The sequence below is a fragment of the Metarhizium acridum genome (assembly GCF_019434415.1).
Source record: "Metarhizium acridum strain ARSEF 324 chromosome Unknown scaffold_320, whole genome shotgun sequence".
Lineage (NCBI taxonomy): Eukaryota > Fungi > Ascomycota > Sordariomycetes > Hypocreales > Clavicipitaceae > Metarhizium > Metarhizium acridum.
This window is the reverse complement of record NW_027094027.1, coordinates 419326-438673: the sequence shown is the minus strand read 5'-3', so window position 1 is coordinate 438673 and position 19348 is coordinate 419326. Positions and strand designations below refer to the sequence as shown.

At 47.8% G+C, this 19348-nt stretch overlaps 6 protein-coding genes across 6 annotated transcripts; 1 reads left to right on the top strand and 5 right to left on the bottom strand.

Annotated features, from left to right (window-relative positions):
• Nucleotides 1-244: 244 nt before the first annotated feature.
• J3458_014425 (uncharacterized protein) lies at nt 245-1553 on the bottom strand. Its single transcript, XM_007809384.2, has one exon. The coding sequence runs from the start codon at nt 1276-1278 to the stop codon at nt 346-348; it is 933 nt and encodes a 310-aa protein (XP_007807575.1). The 5' UTR covers nt 1279-1553; the 3' UTR covers nt 245-345.
• Nucleotides 1554-7251: 5698 nt separating this feature from the next.
• On the bottom strand, nt 7252-8326 carry J3458_014424 (uncharacterized protein; the record flags this gene model as incomplete). The annotated part of the gene is made up of 1 exon (XM_007809383.2): nt 7252-8326. One exon carries the CDS (start codon nt 8324-8326, stop codon nt 7283-7285), a length of 1044 nt encoding a protein of 347 aa, XP_007807574.1. The 3' UTR covers nt 7252-7282.
• Nucleotides 8327-10686: 2360 nt separating this feature from the next.
• J3458_014423 (uncharacterized protein) lies at nt 10687-11262 on the bottom strand (the record flags this gene model as incomplete). Its single annotated transcript, XM_066120551.1, has 2 exons — nt 10687-11136; nt 11188-11262. The coding sequence occupies 2 exons, from the start codon at nt 11260-11262 to the stop codon at nt 10687-10689; spliced, it is 525 nt and encodes a 174-aa protein (XP_065974384.1).
• A 1116-nt stretch (nt 11263-12378) lies between these two features.
• Nucleotides 12379-13007, top strand: J3458_014422 (uncharacterized protein; the record flags this gene model as incomplete). Its single annotated transcript, XM_007809381.2, has 2 exons — nt 12379-12615; nt 12675-13007. The coding sequence occupies 2 exons, from the start codon at nt 12379-12381 to the stop codon at nt 13005-13007; spliced, it is 570 nt and encodes a 189-aa protein (XP_007807572.2).
• Nucleotides 13008-13062: 55 nt separating this feature from the next.
• Nucleotides 13063-14128, bottom strand: J3458_014421 (uncharacterized protein). Its single transcript, XM_007809380.2, has 2 exons — nt 13658-14128; nt 13063-13601 (listed from the first exon to the last, which is right to left on the bottom strand). Exons 1-2 carry the CDS (start codon nt 14036-14038, stop codon nt 13404-13406), a joined length of 579 nt encoding a protein of 192 aa, XP_007807571.2. The 5' UTR covers nt 14039-14128; the 3' UTR covers nt 13063-13403.
• A 2366-nt stretch (nt 14129-16494) lies between these two features.
• J3458_014420 (uncharacterized protein) lies at nt 16495-16831 on the bottom strand (the record flags this gene model as incomplete). The annotated part of the gene is made up of 2 exons (XM_007809379.2): nt 16495-16622; nt 16684-16831. The coding sequence occupies 2 exons, from the start codon at nt 16829-16831 to the stop codon at nt 16495-16497; spliced, it is 276 nt and encodes a 91-aa protein (XP_007807570.2).
• Between the last annotated feature and the right edge of the window lie 2517 nt (nt 16832-19348).

Below are 19348 nucleotides of genomic sequence, written 5' to 3'. Positions count from 1 at the left end.
GTTTGGCTATCCTGCTGCACCAAGGCTGCCGCTGCCGCTCTTGGAGGGGGATGTGTCGGCACAGTTATCCGAAAACCAGCATATTAAAGACATAATGGAACTGGAGAAGGATTTGAACTAATACGCTTGGAAGGTAATTTAGCTACACAAGCTTCAATGTGTATAAATGCTTTTCAATATGGACCATAACCTGTTGGCATTGGTTCAGCTGCAAGGGGCTACAGTCTGGCATACAGAGAGCCACTGAAAAAAATGAACATATATTAATACGTTGCGAAGGTTGTTCCATCATAAAGAGAACCTAGCTATACAACCTATCATGTGGTTTTGTTGTCAGCGTCAAAGTCACTGCAGCCCCTTGTTGATGACCTCCTCGAGGCTTTCCTTGTGCAAGCCCAGCTGGTCCAGCTTCTCCAACTCTGCCGTATTGACCTTATTCTGAAAGTCGCCGCCATGACTCTGCAGGAAGTGTGTGACAAAAAACTTTACGTACGGCGCCACACCATCGCCTTGCTTGATCTTCTCCTCGTACTCATTCTCTACTTCCCTCACATCTCGCACCTGAATATTCCAGTCTGTATCCGTCGTCCCCGTCGCGCGCTGGACAGCCTCCAAGATCTCCCTCTGTGTCAGGTGGAACGAGGGAGTGTACACAGCCTTGTTTTTGTACCTGGCCAAATCGTCCTCTGGCAGGCTCAGCACCGCAGCCACAGCCTCACCAGCGTGAGCGATGCTCGCCGTGCTGACTTTGGCGTCCGCGCCGCGCCACAAGGTCGCCTTGCGAGCTTTGTAGTCGATGCCCCATAATCCTCCCCTGAGGCCATCATCGAGCCATGGGCCGACGGCAATGGAGATCCAGCTACTCACGCCGAGCTCCTCAATTAGATCGCGAATCTTCTTCTTTGCTAAAAGCAGCCCGTTCTCCTCGACAAGCTTGCCGGCAAAGGGGTCAGGGCCAAATTCAGACGGGAAGACGTAAGGCACGCCGACCCTTGCGGCGGCACGAATCGCTGGCTCCTGGAGCTTGGCGAGGTGAGATAGCGGAGGCATCAGGACTACGGCATCTTGTCCCGTGAGCGCGTCCATGAGGAAGCTTTCATCCTCAAGGTCGCCCTTCTTGACAATGACTTCGTCGGGGAAGGCGCTAGTGGCTTCCGGTCGCTGAAGGGCGGTAATGGTATGGCCGCCGTTGCTGATGAGGGTATTTACCGTCGGTTTGCCGACCTGGCCGCTGGCACCGATAATGGCAATCTTGCGTCCCTGACCCTTTTGAGCCATTTGTACTCGTGGGTGATAGTACTAGAACAAAACAATTTTCGTGTTGTTGGGAAGTACGAGCTCAGCTCAGTGAGCTGCTTTGCGTTTGAGATGAGATGCAGTGTACGTTCCGATTGATTGATCGGGTCTGGCTTTTTTTTTTCACTTTCTTTTTGAGGGAGTTGTGAAGATATTTTGACACGGTTGGGCTCTGTATCAACGAGTATTGACTTTTCCGAAGTATCCGACCTGGATCGCGTCTCATATTCATAAGCAACGCTGCAAGTCACAACAACACCAAGTGTGCAATCTGGAAAAGCCACCAACGGTAAGACGGAAATCGCTTACTCATTACACAGAAGCCTCCAGTGGCTTAACTAACGCCAGAGAGGCGTAGTGGCTGGCGGCACCGTATAGTAAACAGCTCGTGGCAAGCCACTCCGGAGTCCAGCCCCCCGCGCACGTCAATGGTGGTGTTTTGCCAAGTCAATCAGAATATGATTCTGGCCGGTACACTACAAGAGGATATTAGGAATCAAGCCGTTGAGCATTCCAAGGTCGCAATCTCGAGACTGGCAAGCCTGGTCCAACCGTAACGAGGTGTTCTACGAGACATGTTCTTCCGGAGTAGTGCGTTGGGAACAACGAACAATGCACAGTACAGAGTACATGTGCCAGCAACACATCCCGGGAGATCCCTGACTATTCAGGGGAACGGCTTTCAGGCTAAAGCTAAACAGGTAACATCGAGCCTTCCTGAGTTGATAAGTGCCCAATCAATTGCGACCTTGGATGCCGAGATTGGCGTTCAAACCCCCCAAACACTACACAGTCGGCGCAATGTACCAAGCAACATTTTGTTTCGGGCGAAACAGAGCGATCACAGGGGCTTTTTCAAAACTATCAATGAACAGGGTGGTAGAGCATCTACATGCGTCATGTCCTGGTATTTCTCAAATGGGCTTCTGGCCGTCAGAGGCGGAGACGATGCGGTGAAGTACCCTGAAGGGGGAGCGAGGCCAGGATCCCCTAGTGGAAAAACAGCAGCGGCAATCATCCTACACTGATGAATTGGCATTACCCAATAGTCGACATTCGGTATCCAGGATCGCCGGAAATTCGTAGCCTCGGTTGTAACTACCCATCAACCGATGGAGATTTGTCCATATATCGCAACCCCTCACCAGTCGTTGAGGCGAGGGTCATTTATACGACCTCACCTTCACTCGTCGAGCTATTTTAGGTTATAGAAAGCAAAAGTAGCCTTTAAACAATCAGCACCTTGTAGCTCACTGAGGAAACCCTGCAAAAGTTCCGCGCCACTGTTGACAAAGCAGTGGCTGGCCAAGATGCCATTCCAGGGACGACGGTTGTCATCTTTGGCGAGGATGGCTCTGAGCTCTTTGTCAAGTCAGCTGGCAAACGGGCAGTTTCGAAAAACGAGCCCATGACTCCGTAAAGCATATTCTGGATGGCTTCGTGCACGAAAATGCTGGCCGGCCTGGCTTACATGCAACTTGTCGAAAAGGGCGTCTTGAAGCTCGGTGAGGCCACTCAAACCGAGGGCTTCTGCCCCGAATAGCGGGATCTTAAGGTACTCACACCCACTGGAGAGTTTGTAGAGAAAAACAACGGCATCACCCTGCGAATGTTGTTGACACATACCGCCGGGTTCTAATATACCATCTTCAACGGCCGCCTTCGTGACTGGGGTTATCCAGCTAGCATCGACGAACTCTCCGGCCTTATCGCAGACATTATCCAACCGCTTATATTCCAGGCCGGTGAAGGCTGGGAGTACGGAGGGAGAAATTTATTGCCAAAATACCCGTTCTGGTGTAGGTCCATACTGATCGCGCGCAGGTGAGCATAGATTGGGCTGGCGTTGTTCTTGAAAGGGCCACTGGAAAGAATCTCAACGATTACATCCAGGAAAAATTTGTAAACCACTTGGTCTTGAACAACTCACCATGTTTTCCACAGAGCAGATGAAGAAGCATCTTGCGTATATGCACCACCGAGCCCCAGATGGCAAGCTGCCCCATCGCGCCCATCTCCAGCGCAGAAATTTGTAAACCACGACGGCCGAACAACGAAGAATGTATTTAACGGCGGCGGCGGCGGCATGTTTGCCAAACCTCAGGAATACTACCGTGAGTCTTTGTGCTTTTCGCTCCACATGCTTGTCCAACCTTACAACTCACACGAGGCGTGTCATAGGCGTTCTCGCACTTCTGTTGAACGACGGCACTTGCCCGCGGACAGGTGTCACGCTACTTGAGTAGTCCACTCTGGACGAAATCACAAACCAGATTCCGCAATTCCCTCAGTTCGGTCGACAGGGACTGCCGGCATCAAAGCCTGAGCTAGTCAACTCTGTAACAGATATTTATCCAGCCCCTGGAAATCCCCCGCAGGGTTGGGGCTTGACATTTAGGCTTAATGGCGTCCAACGGGCAAATCTGACACTACGTGCTGGTGGGCGGTGTTGCAAACCTGTTTTGGTGGGCTGATAGGGAGAATGGCATTCGTGATATGGTCTGCACGCAAATTCTTGCATTTCATTTGGAGCTCCAAAAGTCCTTGGGGTGTGGGTTGAATTGGAGAGTCTAGCGTACCCAGGGTTGAAGACGGCGACGCGAGAACCGTGATGCCGCTCCATGTATTTGGAAGATGGTGCCGCCACTGTCCCCCCCTTCGCTGTCATGATGGTTATTGGATTTCCTATTGAGTTATGGGACAAATTGATACAGCCATGGCAGCTCTTGGCCGAATATTCCCAGCAATGAGGTTATAAGTGTGCGATATTAGCTCTGAGCAGTGCGTAAAAGTGACTCCGAGACTGGACGAGAAGACTGAAGTGACCGTGGGAACTGAAAGAATATATGATCATAAGACAGCGTTTAGAGGGTAAACAGCGGGACAGACTCAGTCGATGCGAAGCACAAAGACAGGTTAAGTTGCAGAGAGTGGTGTGAAGATGCATACAGTTGAGATGAATTATACAATAGGACGAAGTATTTCCATGTAGTCTCTAGTCCATTAGTTTAGTCGCAAAAGACGCTCATTATCCAGAGAGGAAAGCAATCACTGGTATTTCCAGACTAAATCCTGTCAAAAAGATAAGTCTTCCCGGCGGGGATAGTCATTCGTTGCTTGACCATCCATGAAATCGACATTTCGATCGCAAGCAGGCCCCTGAGCTTCATCACCCAGTTAGAGGACTTCACTCTCTCTGCTTTGCTGTCGCTCATAGTCCCGTGTACTAGTATGTTAGGCTGGAGGTGCGGTTATCCAAGCTAGGCATCGTGAGGGAAAAAGTAGAATAATTGCTAAAGTGTAGGTGTAGGTGCCTTGACTAGTCTCAAGACAAACTTATACACTCCAAGCGTAATGACTGCTGACGGAACAGAGCGTATTAAGTGCGGTGTCAGACCGCCATATAATCCATGCCAACCCTCCGACTGCCAAATCATTTAAAGACACTGCAGGAGCCTAGAGTATCTTGGATGACCCTTCTCCACTGGTGTTTAGCGTAATCGTGTTCTGACAACCTGGCCAATGGTTAGTTTACATCAAGTGGCCGGCATAATATGAATACTTCATGAGGGCATGTCATTAAAACAGCTGCTACTTTAACACAACCTACAGCGCCACTTGTACTGATCTAGTTAGCGACTTCGTTAAAGGCGGGCATGTCTGTGGATTGTAGACTAGCAAGCGACTGATAAAACACAGTTTTAAGATGCTCATATAACACAAGATAGGCGACAGTTTCAGCTATGCCCAGGTAGCTTACAGTTAGTCCTCGATAGGGTCCCTGGAGCCCTTTAGACCGAATAACTTGCCGTATGCAATCTAAACTACCGCTATATTAGCGACTCCTTAAAGTACCACCGTGCGGCTAAGCCGCGTTAAGTTACATCCTAGTCTTCATAAGCCAAATTGGATTCATTACCGTTGCGGTTACAAGGCCTGCGGTAACAGCTCCTAAAGCATGCATAATGGGCTCGTTAGGCCTAAAGCCTACATATTAAATGGTAAGCTTTTTATAGTTACTGTAGACATAAAATTTCACGGCGGTTACATAAATAACACTAGTAAGGCTAGGCCCTAAGCCGCGAAATAAGCTATGCTACCCTTCGCGTCCTTGTATTATGCTAATAGTCTAAAATGTGTTATAAATGTGATGAAACGGGCTTTTCGCCGGATAAAATCTAGATCTTAAATCATGTGAGCCTTTAATTAGCGAGAGATACAGATCTAATGAAGTCAAGTTCTTAATACGTCAAGAGAAGACGTGATGGTCGCTGTCACCATGCCCCCTGCGCTGTGAATACATTAGTTTGCCATCTTTAAATCGGAGCTTTAAGACCTTACGCGCCGGCGAATAGATGTACCCAAGGCTGTGGCTGATGTACCTTTGTCTCATTGACCGCAAGATGCGGTATATGAGTGGGTTTCCCAGCACTCACGACCATATCTTACAATTTCTGGGTTTGTTGGGGAGCAGGAAGTGTGGATGTTTCTGTGGAAAGATTAAACCAGACGGCATCTCGGCTCGGCGGAATGAATTTCCGGGCACAACGAAGAATGGAAATCGGAGGTTACTGTATACAAATTACATGTTTATCAAATTTTAAAGCCTCCTAGAGATCAACCAAGTCAGTGGGAAAAAAGAGTTTGATGGCGATGGTTGATGTCAAGTCAGGTAGTATTTCCCTTTCATAGATGGTCAACTACCTACCTAGGTAGGGTAGTTGGTTACGGAGTACTTCGTAGTGCTACCAGACCCGCCGTGGGTTGCGCCACAGCTAAAATAAGTATATGGCTCACTGGAGGTGGACCCGCTACCCCCACGGCCCCTATATCGCCCACCAGTACCTTCCTTACCAGACCCGTCACAGGGTCAATTGCTCGGGGCGCTCATCCATTTTACTCGGGGCGCTCAATACCCCACCACGCCCCAATTTTGGTCTAGCGGCCCCGATTCCAGACCCCATAGTACATTTTCAGTTCAAATGCATGGCAGTAAATGCCCTCAATTAAATGATAAGGTGCTTGTGTAATTTACATGATTTTTTTAAGCCGCTATACACTTTCAGGCTGAGGTGGTGTTAAAGAAGGAAAAATGCTGCTGCCCGCTGAAAAATTCATACGGCTGCAGCTTTATTAAAAAATCCGTTAATTTTTAATAGAGCTTTTTAGTGTTGAGTAAAGCTGCCATGCATTTTTACTGAGAATGTACTATGGGGTCTGGCAGCGGGGTTGACCGCAGAAAAATTGGGGCGTCAGCGCCCCGAGTAAAATGGATGAGCGCCCCGAGCAATTGACGTCACAGGAGGTGCATCTAGCCATTTTTGGCGACAGGAACGGGTTAGTCCTGAATCAACAAAAAAAACAATATTATGATATGTTGCCTTGAGATGGTAGTTTAAGAAGGCCAAAGTTAAGGATGAGTATAGATTTAGAGTAAATGAATCACAATTTTTCTTTTCTCCCTTGGAGTGAATGTCCTTTAAATATTTGGGCAAATAATTATTCTTGCGTAACGTCTCTCTTGGCATCGTTGGGAGACGGGTCAGCCGGCAGAACCCTCGCACTTTAGACACGAAACAAGGAACTTGGTGCGCACAACCCGTTGACCGCGGTTGCATGCCTGCACTGCCACCAACAGTCAACCGTTGTATGTGCGTGTGACATCGAGACCTAGTGCTTCGTCCCCGCGGACACGCTTGTGCGATCGCCATCGTTGATGCGGTTGAGGAGTGAGTCTATCTATGCACAAAAGGTGCGCAAAGGATTAGGCACCCCGTAGCGGCTGTCTTGCGGGGGAAGCGCGCTCAATGCAACTACAAAAATCTAATTTAATTCGACTTTTATTCTCTTTATCGTTTTTTGGGAAACATAAATCCAAATCCACTTATATTAATCTTCTTATTTTTAACTTATTTCTCATATAATATTTAAACGCAGATACCTAGTAGGCTATTACCCGTTACGAGTCACGACTAATACGTCAACTCTAATTCCTTAGTGCAAATCGATACGCCTCTCCGCGGTCAAGGTACACCACCCGGTCCTTCAGCCCAGCCCTCTCTACTTCTGCCTGAAAGTCAGAAAGAGGCGAAGTGAAAACACTGTAGTCATCGTAATGGATGGGAATCGTAACGTCAGGATCCATCAACTGCATAAGTTGTATGCCCTGTTTCGCATCCATTGTCACCATTAACAGTGGTGCGTTCGGTCCTGGAATAGTCGTTCCTCCGAGGTGAACAAGCATAAGATCCAGTTGTTCATTCTCCAGGCGCTTGGGAATATCCTCAAGTTCATCGACAAAAAGGGTGTCGCCGGATATGTAGATCCGATACCCAATGTCGATCTCCGTGTTTTGCAGCCCACTGCTCCCCGTTTTCTTTTCGTAGCCGAGTTCCAACAGCCAGCCGTTTGTAGGAGGAACTGCTCCCAGCAGATCATTTGCTGTAGACAATAATCCCGGAGGAACATGCTTGCCTGGCATTGCGGTAACTTTTACCATGCGCTTGCCCTTGTGACTTTCCGACGAAGTGTCGAGTATTAGAGTTTCGAAGGGCTCTAGGCTTTCAACATTACGAAACGGCTCATCTTTGACCTCTGTAAGGCACCGTGTCGCGTGGGATGTTGTGATTATGGGAAAGTCGCGGTTTACCGAGTCCTCGACGAGCTTGTCAAAATGGTCCTCGTGATAGTGTGAGAGCAGGATACAATCCAACGAAGGCAGATCATGAAGGTCCAGTGCTGGGTTTGTGAGGCGCGTCGCGGTTACACCCGGACCGAGGTGGACATGGTCTCCGGCGTGAAGAAAGTTGGGATCGGTAAGTATGCGAAAGCCTTTCCAGTCAATTATAGTTGTAGCGGTGCCAATGAAGAAAACTTCAGCAGTTTCATTATTCTGAGCCGCGCTAGAGTGAGAGTGAGTCTGTTTGGGAGATGGTAGATTGTCATGGCCCCCAGCATTCGGGTGTCGCGGATCTCGGAGCAGTGGGACTCGATCATTGGAGCCCAGGCGAAGATGCTTTACGATATTCATGATTAACTGTGAATTGCATTACTGTTCCTTTCCAGTTGATTAACTTCAGTTCATCAAGTCTCGATTAAATCGAATGTGCTCCGTAATTCAACTTGGGAGTTGTGGGTGTAATAATGACGTCGGTATTGATGGTACGTGATGTCACCGGACACACATACAGGCATTTTTTAGCAACCCCAACGTAGCCGAACTAACAGCAATTGGCTATTAGACATCACCTACCTATCAGTTCGCAGTCAGTACGTTCCGTACGACATTCGCGTCCATCATCAGCCTAGATGTAACAAGACCGAGATAGAATACACACAGCTTTATATTTCGGTTTACCGACAGACTTCGCTCATGAGATGCGGTAATAAGGACAAATCTACATAATTTAACCCCTCCATTGCGAAAATTTCCATCCATGGCCCGCCAAACTATACTGACTTTGCCACTTTCCACGCTATTTACACTTGTAAAGGTGAGCGAAGCTTCACTTTCCAAAGACCGTTCCTTAGACTATAGACTGAAGCACCACGCCTATGTGACAACAATCAGTTACAGCATATATTTCGGCGCCACTGCCAACTTGTTTATAGTGCGGCCGCCTAGGCTTCTTGGGTGACTCGTTAATCCGGGAATATTAACCAATTCCGAGTTGGTCATAGACTATAGTATCCTGTCCAAGTAATCGCTTTCGGCCACTGAGGCGTTCTCTTAGATAAAGCGAGCCGCCAAAAAAGGCGGCATTTATGTAAATAACCAACTGTGCTCTCTTCGTTTCCGCAAGCAAGGCACATGTTGGGTTCGTGAATGTACATATTGCCACCCTCTTGAGCGAAAAGTCAAAAATACAATCAAGGTAGTGAGAGATTTCTCTCTTGAATTAAGGTGTCAGGCTCAAAGCCAAAAGGAGTTGGGGCTCCCAGACCGTTATAAGCGGCTTTGCCGATCCGTCGTCCTCACACTTTCGCTTGTATCACGCTCTCGCTTTTCTCGAGCTTGGTCTTTAGGCGGAGGCATTGTCGGTTCATTTTGGCGCCTCGGGGTCTTTCCTTGGCTTATAAAGTGTTAGCTTCAATGGCGGTCAATACACACTCCAGGTAGGTATTTGGGCGGACCCAGGCTCAGGAGACGATTGAGATGCTGTCGTCGGTTTGAATTGTCCTTCTTCGCCGCTCTTAACGCCCTTGTAATGGATGTACTTCTGCATATATTGAGGAGTGACAAACTTATTGGAAAGGGTTTGCTTAAACGATAATGCGTTGCGCAGAAATCTGACGTTGTACATTGCAGTCATGAAATTAGCCGTTGGAGGACTCATGCTTTCGATGCGAATCGATGCGGTTTGAAAATGAAAAGAAGGTGATTCTGTATCTATATTTCAGTGTAATGCGCATTGTCCGCATCATTTGGTTTCCATTTCGTCATGTATGCGTCATTTCCGGAGGGCCACCCCTTCTCGGCACAAACCAATTACCTTGCATCAATTGCTGATAGAATAGCTTCTTATGGGCCTAAACAGTGACAAAATAGCTAATTTCGTCGTCTAAGAGCAGTCACAGTCCTTGTAACGGCCCGCAAAATTGCATCGGTATCTCGGCGAATACCCTCGTGATATCAAGCTAGAAAAAGAGACAAAATATCGGTCGTGGTCTTGACCTTCCGACCCCCTTTTTCGGTCTGTTATTCGCGGGACGTCAACAGTTTTACTAGTATGGCAACATTATGTTTTCAGAGCGCACTGAATATTGCCTGCGACCATTCTAGTGGCCTGTATAGCACCTCCTGCCTTCACAATCCAGACACCCGTCAGCGTCTCCAGACATATCAGGCCATTGTCGACTTTATACTGAATATTGATGGCTTTGGAACGTTAACGTATCTTCTCTGAAGCTTTGTATCTGAGACTTGGCCTAGGAGAAGCGGTGTATTGTCCGAAAGAAAATTCAGTCCAAAATCATTGCTTTATCTGTTTTGAGCCTAGCTTGGGTTTGTCATAGCCAGAGGCTAACAACGGTTTCTGCTAGCTCTTTAATTTCGACCCTTGTTTTAGGGCTAATAGACCCGATTATTGCCAGGTAACGAGTGGATAATTTGGCTCATAAACGACGTGGCTCATTGTTGATGTGCTCTGCGAGGTAGAATGAAGCGTGTTAGTATGCACATACATCAAAGGCCATTCCATAAATTGCTTCTCTCGCCCGCTCATCCATCTCATAAATTTCCACATCTCAACTGAAAAAATAAGATACACTCGAAATTCCTGCTGCCAAGCCGTAATTCTCAACTTTGGAAGGACTCCCCCTGGCTATATCACTCTGACTTAGAAATCTGACCCGCCACGCCGTTTCCTGGTAGTGCTCGTTTGGCGCTGGTTATTTATGCACTCCCTTGTCGACAAATGCCTTTGACACAGCATCCAACGCTGCATTTTGGACGTCTTCCAGGGGAGGAACCACACTGATTATCGTGGCGTCAGATTCTTCAATTCCAGGTCGCTCAAGTGTTTCAAACTGGCTATGTATCAGATTTAACTCGGAAGATTGACCAAGTTCAGCCTCTGCTCGGCGCTGCAGCTCGGGCTCTGGCGCGTCGAGCCAGACAAAGTGCACAACTGAATAGCCAGCATGGTGGCAGCTTTGCCTTAGCTGTTCGCGATAACTCCGCTTCAATGCTGAGCATGTGATGATGAGATGGCGCTGGTTAACATGCTCCTTTTCGTTGCGCGAGACTTGCTCCCAGATGGCCTCAAGCCAGTGTTCGCAATCCGAATCCGTCAAAGGCTCCCCTTTGTGTATTTTGCCAATGTTGGCCTTTGGGTGAAGCTACATACCAGTTAGCGCGGCTTTGTAAGACTTCATGTGTGGGTGTCTGACGTCGTCTTCCTCAATATATTGGGCATTCAAACTGGAGGCAAGAAAGTTTGCCACCGTAGATTTACCTGTAGCCATAGGCCCGGATATACATAAAACCCATGATCGATTACGTGGTTCGGCATGCCCAGCCGAGATAACATCCCCACTCGTGCTGGCATCGAATAGGGGAAGAAATGGCATCGTTCCTGTGCAGGCGGTTATCCACCATACCACTGAAATAGCTATTGAAGTTTGAAGTCATTTGAAAGAGAAATAATCAATTAGTTTTATTCTGGTTTAGTTATCGAGTCGGTTCTCGTAATTGTCTCATGGTTTCCTGACGTCATGCTGATGCCGTTCAACTCTGAATCTCCTAGTCTCCGACCAAAAATATAGATGGGACAGGCTGTAACATGATGTGAACTACAAAAGATAAAGCATTATTGATGCTATTGGGGCTAAACATGGCGTAGGTGGAAAATTTTGTGGCTAGTTTGCGTTCAGTTACTCGTGATTTCAGCATGGAGCCAAGTAACAACTCCTCATTCCCATCATATACGTATCTTTCAGCTTCCTCTCAAAACGTATACCCATCCGACAGAAACGTCATCAAAACTGGTAAGAGTATCGAATGACCAAAATGGATGACACCATTCTGACAAGCTCTGTCAGAGAAACCTATGCCTATTCCTCCGACATGATGGCACTAAGATGTCATGGTAAGGCTGGCGCCTTTTTCCTAGCGGGGTGATGGTTTTATCGCTAATTTCCTTCCCTTTCTAGTCTCTTCGCGCTGAATTCCGACCTCTGCTTGCTGGTCTCTTGCAACTGCGCATCTATTTCGGTGTTTACATATGAACGATGATAAAATATTGCGCAGCTGGCCATTGGTCGTCGACGTCACATTACAATTGAAGCACAATGCCTATTACTTGCGTCACTGTTACAAGACCGCACGTCACCACTGATTTACTGATTGCAAATAACCATTTTCTCATTGGCCAAGTATAATTTTACTATCACATGCGTCTTGTCTCGAGATAAGTTCGAAGAGTATAAGTATGAGTGGAGGCAGTGTCCAGCTTGTCCACAACTTGCCTATTTACCGAAATGCTTATGCTTAGTCTACGCACTGTCTCTTCCAGGCTCCCCAAGTATTACAATACGGTTTCTGCTCCCTTATTAAGTCGTTCCATTCAACAATCCGCCACCATGACTACCATATCCCAGGCCATTATCGATGACCACAGAGAGCTTGAGCAATATTATAATGAAGTAGTTAACCACCTAAACGATCATGACCATCAGCAACGCTTCGGGAATCAGTTTATTTGGGAGCTCGATAGACATTCTGTGGGCGAAGAACTGGTCGTCTATCCAGCCCTGGAAAAGCACCTCGGTGCAGAGGGTAAAGAAATGGCCGAATCTGACAGGAAGGAGCACCATTCCGTAAGTATAGGGCCTTACCAGCTATCCGTGACAAAGACTAATGAGATATTTGAATACAGGTCAAGCAGATGCTGAAAGAGTTTCAGGAGATGAGTGCTTCTGACTCGGGCTATGTTAAGCAGTTAAAGAAGATATGGGTTTCTGTTTCCGATCATATTAAAGAAGAAGAGGAGCGAGATCTACCTGCTCTTGAAAGCAAACTCAAGCCATTTGAGGAAGAGTCCAAGTCCATGGCCCAGTCTTTTCAGCGCACAAAGCTTTTTGTGCCTTCTCGCAGCCATCCTAGTGCTGGAGAGCACCCGCCCTTTGAAACTGCAATGGGTTTGCTTGCCGCCCCCATTGACAAGGTGGCTGATCTATTCCGAAAATTTCCCGACAAGGAGAAGCTCTAGACAGGGCTGCATTATTTTGAAAGTCGACGGATACATAATCTCTTTTGTTGATGTGAATGGTTGTTTCGGGACACTAGTATTGCTGTTGAACATGATACGAGAAAGCCAAACTAACATGTTAAATCTCCCTGTCAGCCGCTCCGACGTGGGCGAGGGAGATTTGTCAAGATAGGGTGCCCATGATGTCATCAATATGCAGACATAGTCGATCAGACATATATGGGCTCAGAGCGCCGTTGTTTATGTGACTAGGAAGCTAATTACAAGTTCTCAAACCGTTTAATTTTGAAGTGCTTCCAAGACAATTTCTTCAAGTCATATTACTTGTGCAGCATACCGCATGAGGCGGGACAGAATTGCTCCCGTCAGAAATGAATGATAATGTCTGTCCCTCGTCTAATCCGAAGCGTCCGCGGGTCCCCGCTTCGAAGGTGTCTCTTGGCCCATCTTGCTAATACCCCTTGTGTCATGAAGCCCTTCTTCGTCTTTGCGGCTAGCAATTCGCTTCCCGCTCACCGCACTTTTCATGGAGTTCAACCAGCCAGACTTCTCTGGAGAAGTCGAATTTGTCTCCAGTTGCGCTTTGGCTTCGTTCTGATGAAGCCGTGGCGTTAGCTGGTGATATCGTACTGTCCATGCGGATAACTTACTTGGTTTTGACCCGATCCATCACCACTAGGAGTGCCATTGGAGCTTGATCCCGTGAAAGAAACCTCCGTTCTGCGGGCACCAGAGCCTCCAGCTCCTTCACCACCGCCGATTTTACCCGAAGGGAGTTTGTCTCTCGACTTGGCCGTTGTGATTTGACGACCCGGATCCCCGTCACCACTGCCAGTCGAACCTCCCCGCTCCGTGCCCCCGGCAATCCGATTACCTCCAATGCCTGCGCCACCCAGCCCGAGATCACGCTTCTGCTGAGCCATATTTCTATTATCTTGGGTCTCGGATTGGTTCTTTCGCGTAGCGTATATGGTAGCACCGATAAGGCCTGCACCGGCCGCGCCTGTCATGATGACTTTCTCTCTAGACATTTTCAGACTGCGAAACCGGTAGGGATAGCCTCTGCTGAAAATTTTATTGCGGAGTCTATGGATTAAGTGATATGGAGCGTAAGATCTTTTGATGATGAAAAAAAATCAATGCATAGTTTCTGAAGTATTAGAGTAGGTAGGCAGTGTTTGAGATGTGGCGGTGGGTTTTAGAGAAGTAAGCAACGCAGTGGTGATATCACCGTGACGACTTGCAGTATGCCGCCATGGCGCCGCACGCCGATGCGGAATGAGTTCATCGATTCTAGTGTATTTATGAATTTCGTCTTGAATCACAACTAAACCTGAAATCTCATCCAAGACATTGTAGTCCTGAGAGCTATGCCGGATATGTCCAGAGTTACACAAGGCACGACTCGGGGAGATTTAGACACCGACCCCCAATTCGCCAACAGCCTTCTAGTGATAGCCTTGGCTCTATTCCTGTCTCACTTTTGAGCTTTCTTTCCGGTTTGCGTGCCCCGCCGGGTTGCCACAGATATGACATACAATAGGTTGGCAAGTTGGCAACCGGTTAGTTATGACGCCGAAAACGTCATCTCGCTTCTGGGGGCTTCAGACGTAGACCATCTGTTGGCACTCGCTCACAGGACTTACATATTACCGTCGCATGGATTTTGTACAATGCCTCACCAGAGTCGGGCTCTAGCGTGCGCAACCGAGAACAACCACTCATCGGCCGAAGCTGCCCTGGTGGATTAGGAGGCGATTGCAATGGGCGAGTAAGGCTGTGTTAAATCCCTAGTAGCCATGACTCATTTCGACTTTGTGGGTCAGACACGCGGCAGCCTCCGACGCCATTATACGTTGGAGAACTCGATACCGAACTTCTTGGCCAACCGAGAAGTGGTTGAGCCGTTGAGTGTTGTACACATTCTAGTTATTCCGTCTCATACGTCACTTTGCTACCTCCGTGCTGATAGCCCCCCAACTGACGTCAGTGGGAGATATTTGATGCTTAGAAGCTGAGTCGCTCGCTGTTGGCAAATTCCATCGCAGGCGACAACTATTTCTGGAAACAACAGGCATCATTTACTAGATCGGTCGGCTACTTGCAGTTGTAAGTTACTAAAACCTACTTTATTTCGGACAAGAAATGTTTCTCTTTTCAGCATCCCGCCCAGCAGTCCTATAATGTCACCCGCTCTTCCACGGGAGAACGGCGAGCGTCAGATCGAGACTTCACAAGGCAGCATGATGGTGTCTTCAGATCTCCTCATTGGATCTAGAGCCGTGGCTGACGCTAGCTTCGCCACGGTCTCGGATCCAAACGCTGAGGTAAATAGCAGTGCATCCCCCGAAGCACATTTATCGTCATCTACCTTGTCTAGTCCCAACGTTAGAGATGGCGTCGTTTCAGCACAGACCGAGTCTCAATTTATGGGACATCCTGAACCAAATGGGGTGAAATATGATGCCCCATCGCCTTACAAGGACGGCAAGAATTGGGCAATCGATCCGCAACTGTACGCGTCAGATTTTTTCGACTATATGCAATTACAAAGGGAATCATCAATTACAAAGAGTGAGCTTTCGGGGAACCCTCAGGAAATGGAATCTGTACCGCTTGATACGAGCAACTGGGTCGGCTTTGCGGGACCATCACCGACATCAAGACAATCTAGGTTATTAATACCACCTGGAGTGTCGAATGACCACAGCTCGAGTTCTGAGACGCCCCCACACGACGGCAACAGCTCGTATATTCCGTCTTATATGACACCACATGCCATTCGAGCAAGAAATTTGATTCTAAGCTGCAATCTTCCAAGACGAGGTAGCAAAATTACCAGCCATACCCGAGACGCCACGCGGCGTGTATCAGTCTCAGAGGATCTCCGGCCCTCAAAGCGTCAGAAAATAGACAGCACTTGTTGCAATAGCTAAGTTTAATTACGAATTTTTCCGGACATGCGAAGACAGCATTACTGAATCCAGAGTCGGGACAAGACGTACTGATTTCTCTCCTTCCTTGATTTATCCTTTTCGCTCTTTTATCTGTATTGCTAAGACGTACCGGCGATCATGTTTTATGCCATCTTCTTCTAAATAGCATATTAAACCATCACATGGATAGAGTGAGCGGGAATGAGTCTGTTTACATAGCACTTATTTCAGTGGACAATCAAGAATGTCTTCTACCAGTGTACACTAGACATTACAGTATAAAAATGGCATACACGATGATAAAATGTGTGTTTTAACTTGGGTATAGGACTTCCCATGCTAGATTTGGTGTTTTCCACGAGAAGAGTACTCACTGGGTGGTTGGAAGCATCTGGACTCCTGAATTCTGTTTGAACCACCCATATGAATAGAATGAGCCGCCACGAAGAGGTGCGCATATCCAACTCTATAGGTGACCGTCCCGAAGTCAACATACTTTCGAATTTTGATATACATTCATCTTAAAGTCCCATTCCCTATTTTGTTCTAGTCTATCCGTAGTATTGTGACACCATCTGTTGATGGCTCTGGTTTAGCCGAGTCGGATCAAGATCCTCAAACGCCATGCTCCAAATAGCCTGCGCTTCACTCTTATCCGTCATTCTAGCTGAGTCGAGGCCTGCTTAGAGTTAGAACTGCGGAATATTTCGTCTTTGAGAAATTGGAGCGCAGGCACTGACCAATATGCTGTGCTTGGACGGGATACAAGGCATACCGGGCTAGCCCTGATTCAACAGCTAGGTCGTTCAATAACAGGTCGATTTGACCCTTCTGCCTCCGCTGTAGAAACTCTATAAGCAGTGGCACCTGTTGACGTGGGAAGACCATGGCTTGCGAGCAGCAGCCAAATGGCTCATTAAGTACCCCTGGAGAGGGCGGTAGCATCGTAGCCTTGCCGGATTGGAAAAATAGGATTACTAGAGCCGGGTTAACAATTGCGACTAGCAAAAATATTGTTACCGGGTCGATAATCGTGCGAGTCCATCTGCATCGCCTGTACAACAGCCAGGCCGGCACTGAAACAAATAATCCAATGCCTATAATGATCCAATGCTCGTGGTTGCCACCGATATGACGGTTCTCCCAGCCAGTTGACCGCTCTTGATTAAAGAGCCGCATGTAGAGCCACGAGGTTGAGTCGCCCGAAATCTGTTGCAAACCTATGAGAGTTCTGACTAGCCATCCTTGAGCTAGCAGGATGTCGTCCTCAAACATGCCGATGAATGGCGCGCCGTTCTCGAAGCAATGTCTTAATGCGTAGACATAGTCGTACACGCCTTTCTCAAGGAAGTTGTCTTCCCTTTGTAGTTTCTCTATATATGATTTCTGTTGCTGATCAAAACTGTACGTGTATACTTGATCAACTACCTGATGAAGCCATTCTTGGCGCCAGCTGGGATGATTACTCGGATTGGCTTCAGCAATCAAGATCGTAAGATATAAATCGGCTCGTTCTTGCGTAGTCAGTCCGCATAGGAGGCTGGCAACCGTGGTCTAGTAATAGCAATGTCATTAGTCCCTGCATGGCATAGAAAGGCTGGTGAAGAAGAAACCTCAAGATACTGTGTATTTTTCCGGGCCACTGAAGCCAACGCTACACACAGGCTAGCATTTTCTCCAGCCATAGCCTGTTTAGGATGGGTTTCATGGCTTCTTAATCTATTGGTGAATTGTATAACTTCAGCCTGACGATATCGCGAGTATTTCTTCTCATAGGCGTGCTGTGCGTCAAAAAAGGCGCTCCCTGGATCGCGATAGGAATGCGTTTTAGAGTACCACACCGCGCAAAACACCAGTCCTATGCATCCGATAGTTTTATGCAGTATCGATTTAATCCGAGGAGTCATGGAAAATACAGCAAAGAACATGGAAGGCACAGAGAAGGACAACCGGGCCAATGTCGAAATACTTGAAAGTGTTAGGATTGTAGCAGCTACAGGTGTCGCAAGAAGGTAACGATGGCCTAGCAAAAAGTCCGACGAACAAGAGATTCCTCGTTTATCTTTGAAACAAAAATGGTTAATTGCTCCACACCTCCGCACAGTGCTGTTTTTAATATAACTTTCCCGATACCTTGTTTTCCAAGCTTTTCCTGCCAGGTCCTAACACCACCATCCCATGACGATTTAGGTGCTTCTATCACGAGAGCAAGAGCGTCCCGTCTCAATATCATTGACAAAGTAACCATCCTGCGAAGTCACGGTCGAGAAATTAAAATCCTGTCCCTCTGCTATTCTCGTACCCTCGCACTCTAGTTCGGACAGGAAGCAAGTGAGGCGTTTTACGCACTCCCGCTTCCATGTGTACTAAAACGGAGTGATTGAACTTGACCTCGCAGAGTTTCGGCACGGTTCATGACACCTAGGACAGACGTGTTTGTGCTTACCAACAATGCCCGACGGGTAGGGTTACTCTTTTCGAAAAGCACTGCATGAGCAGGGTGGCGTCTCGTCAAGAGATTAGGTACTTCCCAAAATATAAAGGTGCGAGAGTGCTGGCAGGCCCTTGCAGAGATCTCTCCGCCGCCTGTTTATCTTTCATGTTTACAGCTGACCCTATAAACTGTCCAGTAAGAAGAAGCAACTTCTGCTACTAGGCGGGAGGGTGTTTCTTTATCCTAGTTCCTTCTTGCCCTTTTCAGGGGATCTTGAGGCGATTCAGCACGCAGTCTTCAAGGCTCTGCGAAATTTTTGGCCTCCACTGTATCCCAAGTGCTGACGAACGTTGGGCTGATGTGCTCCCAAATGCAGCAACCCCTACATTTCACAGGTAGACCCATACTACGTTCATGACTCGCAGACGTCCACCTTCCCCAGCCATTTGTTCCATGCTGCTAGTGTGAGCTTGATCAGCTTTACTTTGTTTTCTTCCAAGGGAGTACCTGTACAGTATTTCTCGCGTTTATACGTGGCTTGAACATGGATGTATCGCCATCGTCACAAGGCATCATCTTGGTCTCAGGTGTCGGTCACAACCATGTATCACACTCTCCAGCTAGAGGCAACTCATGCTGCAATTTCCAGGGCGATATGGACCTCGTCGCAGGATATCTTCTAGTCGGCGTCGTAGCCTGTTTATCGTTTGTCTGCATATTGCATATTTTCCTCAGCTGTCGCTATAGTTATTCCCGGCTACGCCTGCCCCCATTTCATGCATCCCATCCTCATCATATAACCCATACACTGAATCCACTGGCTCTCAGAGTAGCAGCACGGGGCAGACTCCTCCGGTCTGGCTGCTTCAGGAGTAAATCTCGGATTTGGCCCGAAGTTCCTTGTGTAGCGGCTGGCGCTCCACTTCACATTTTTCCGAATTGACATGTCAGATGAGCTGACCACAGTAAAG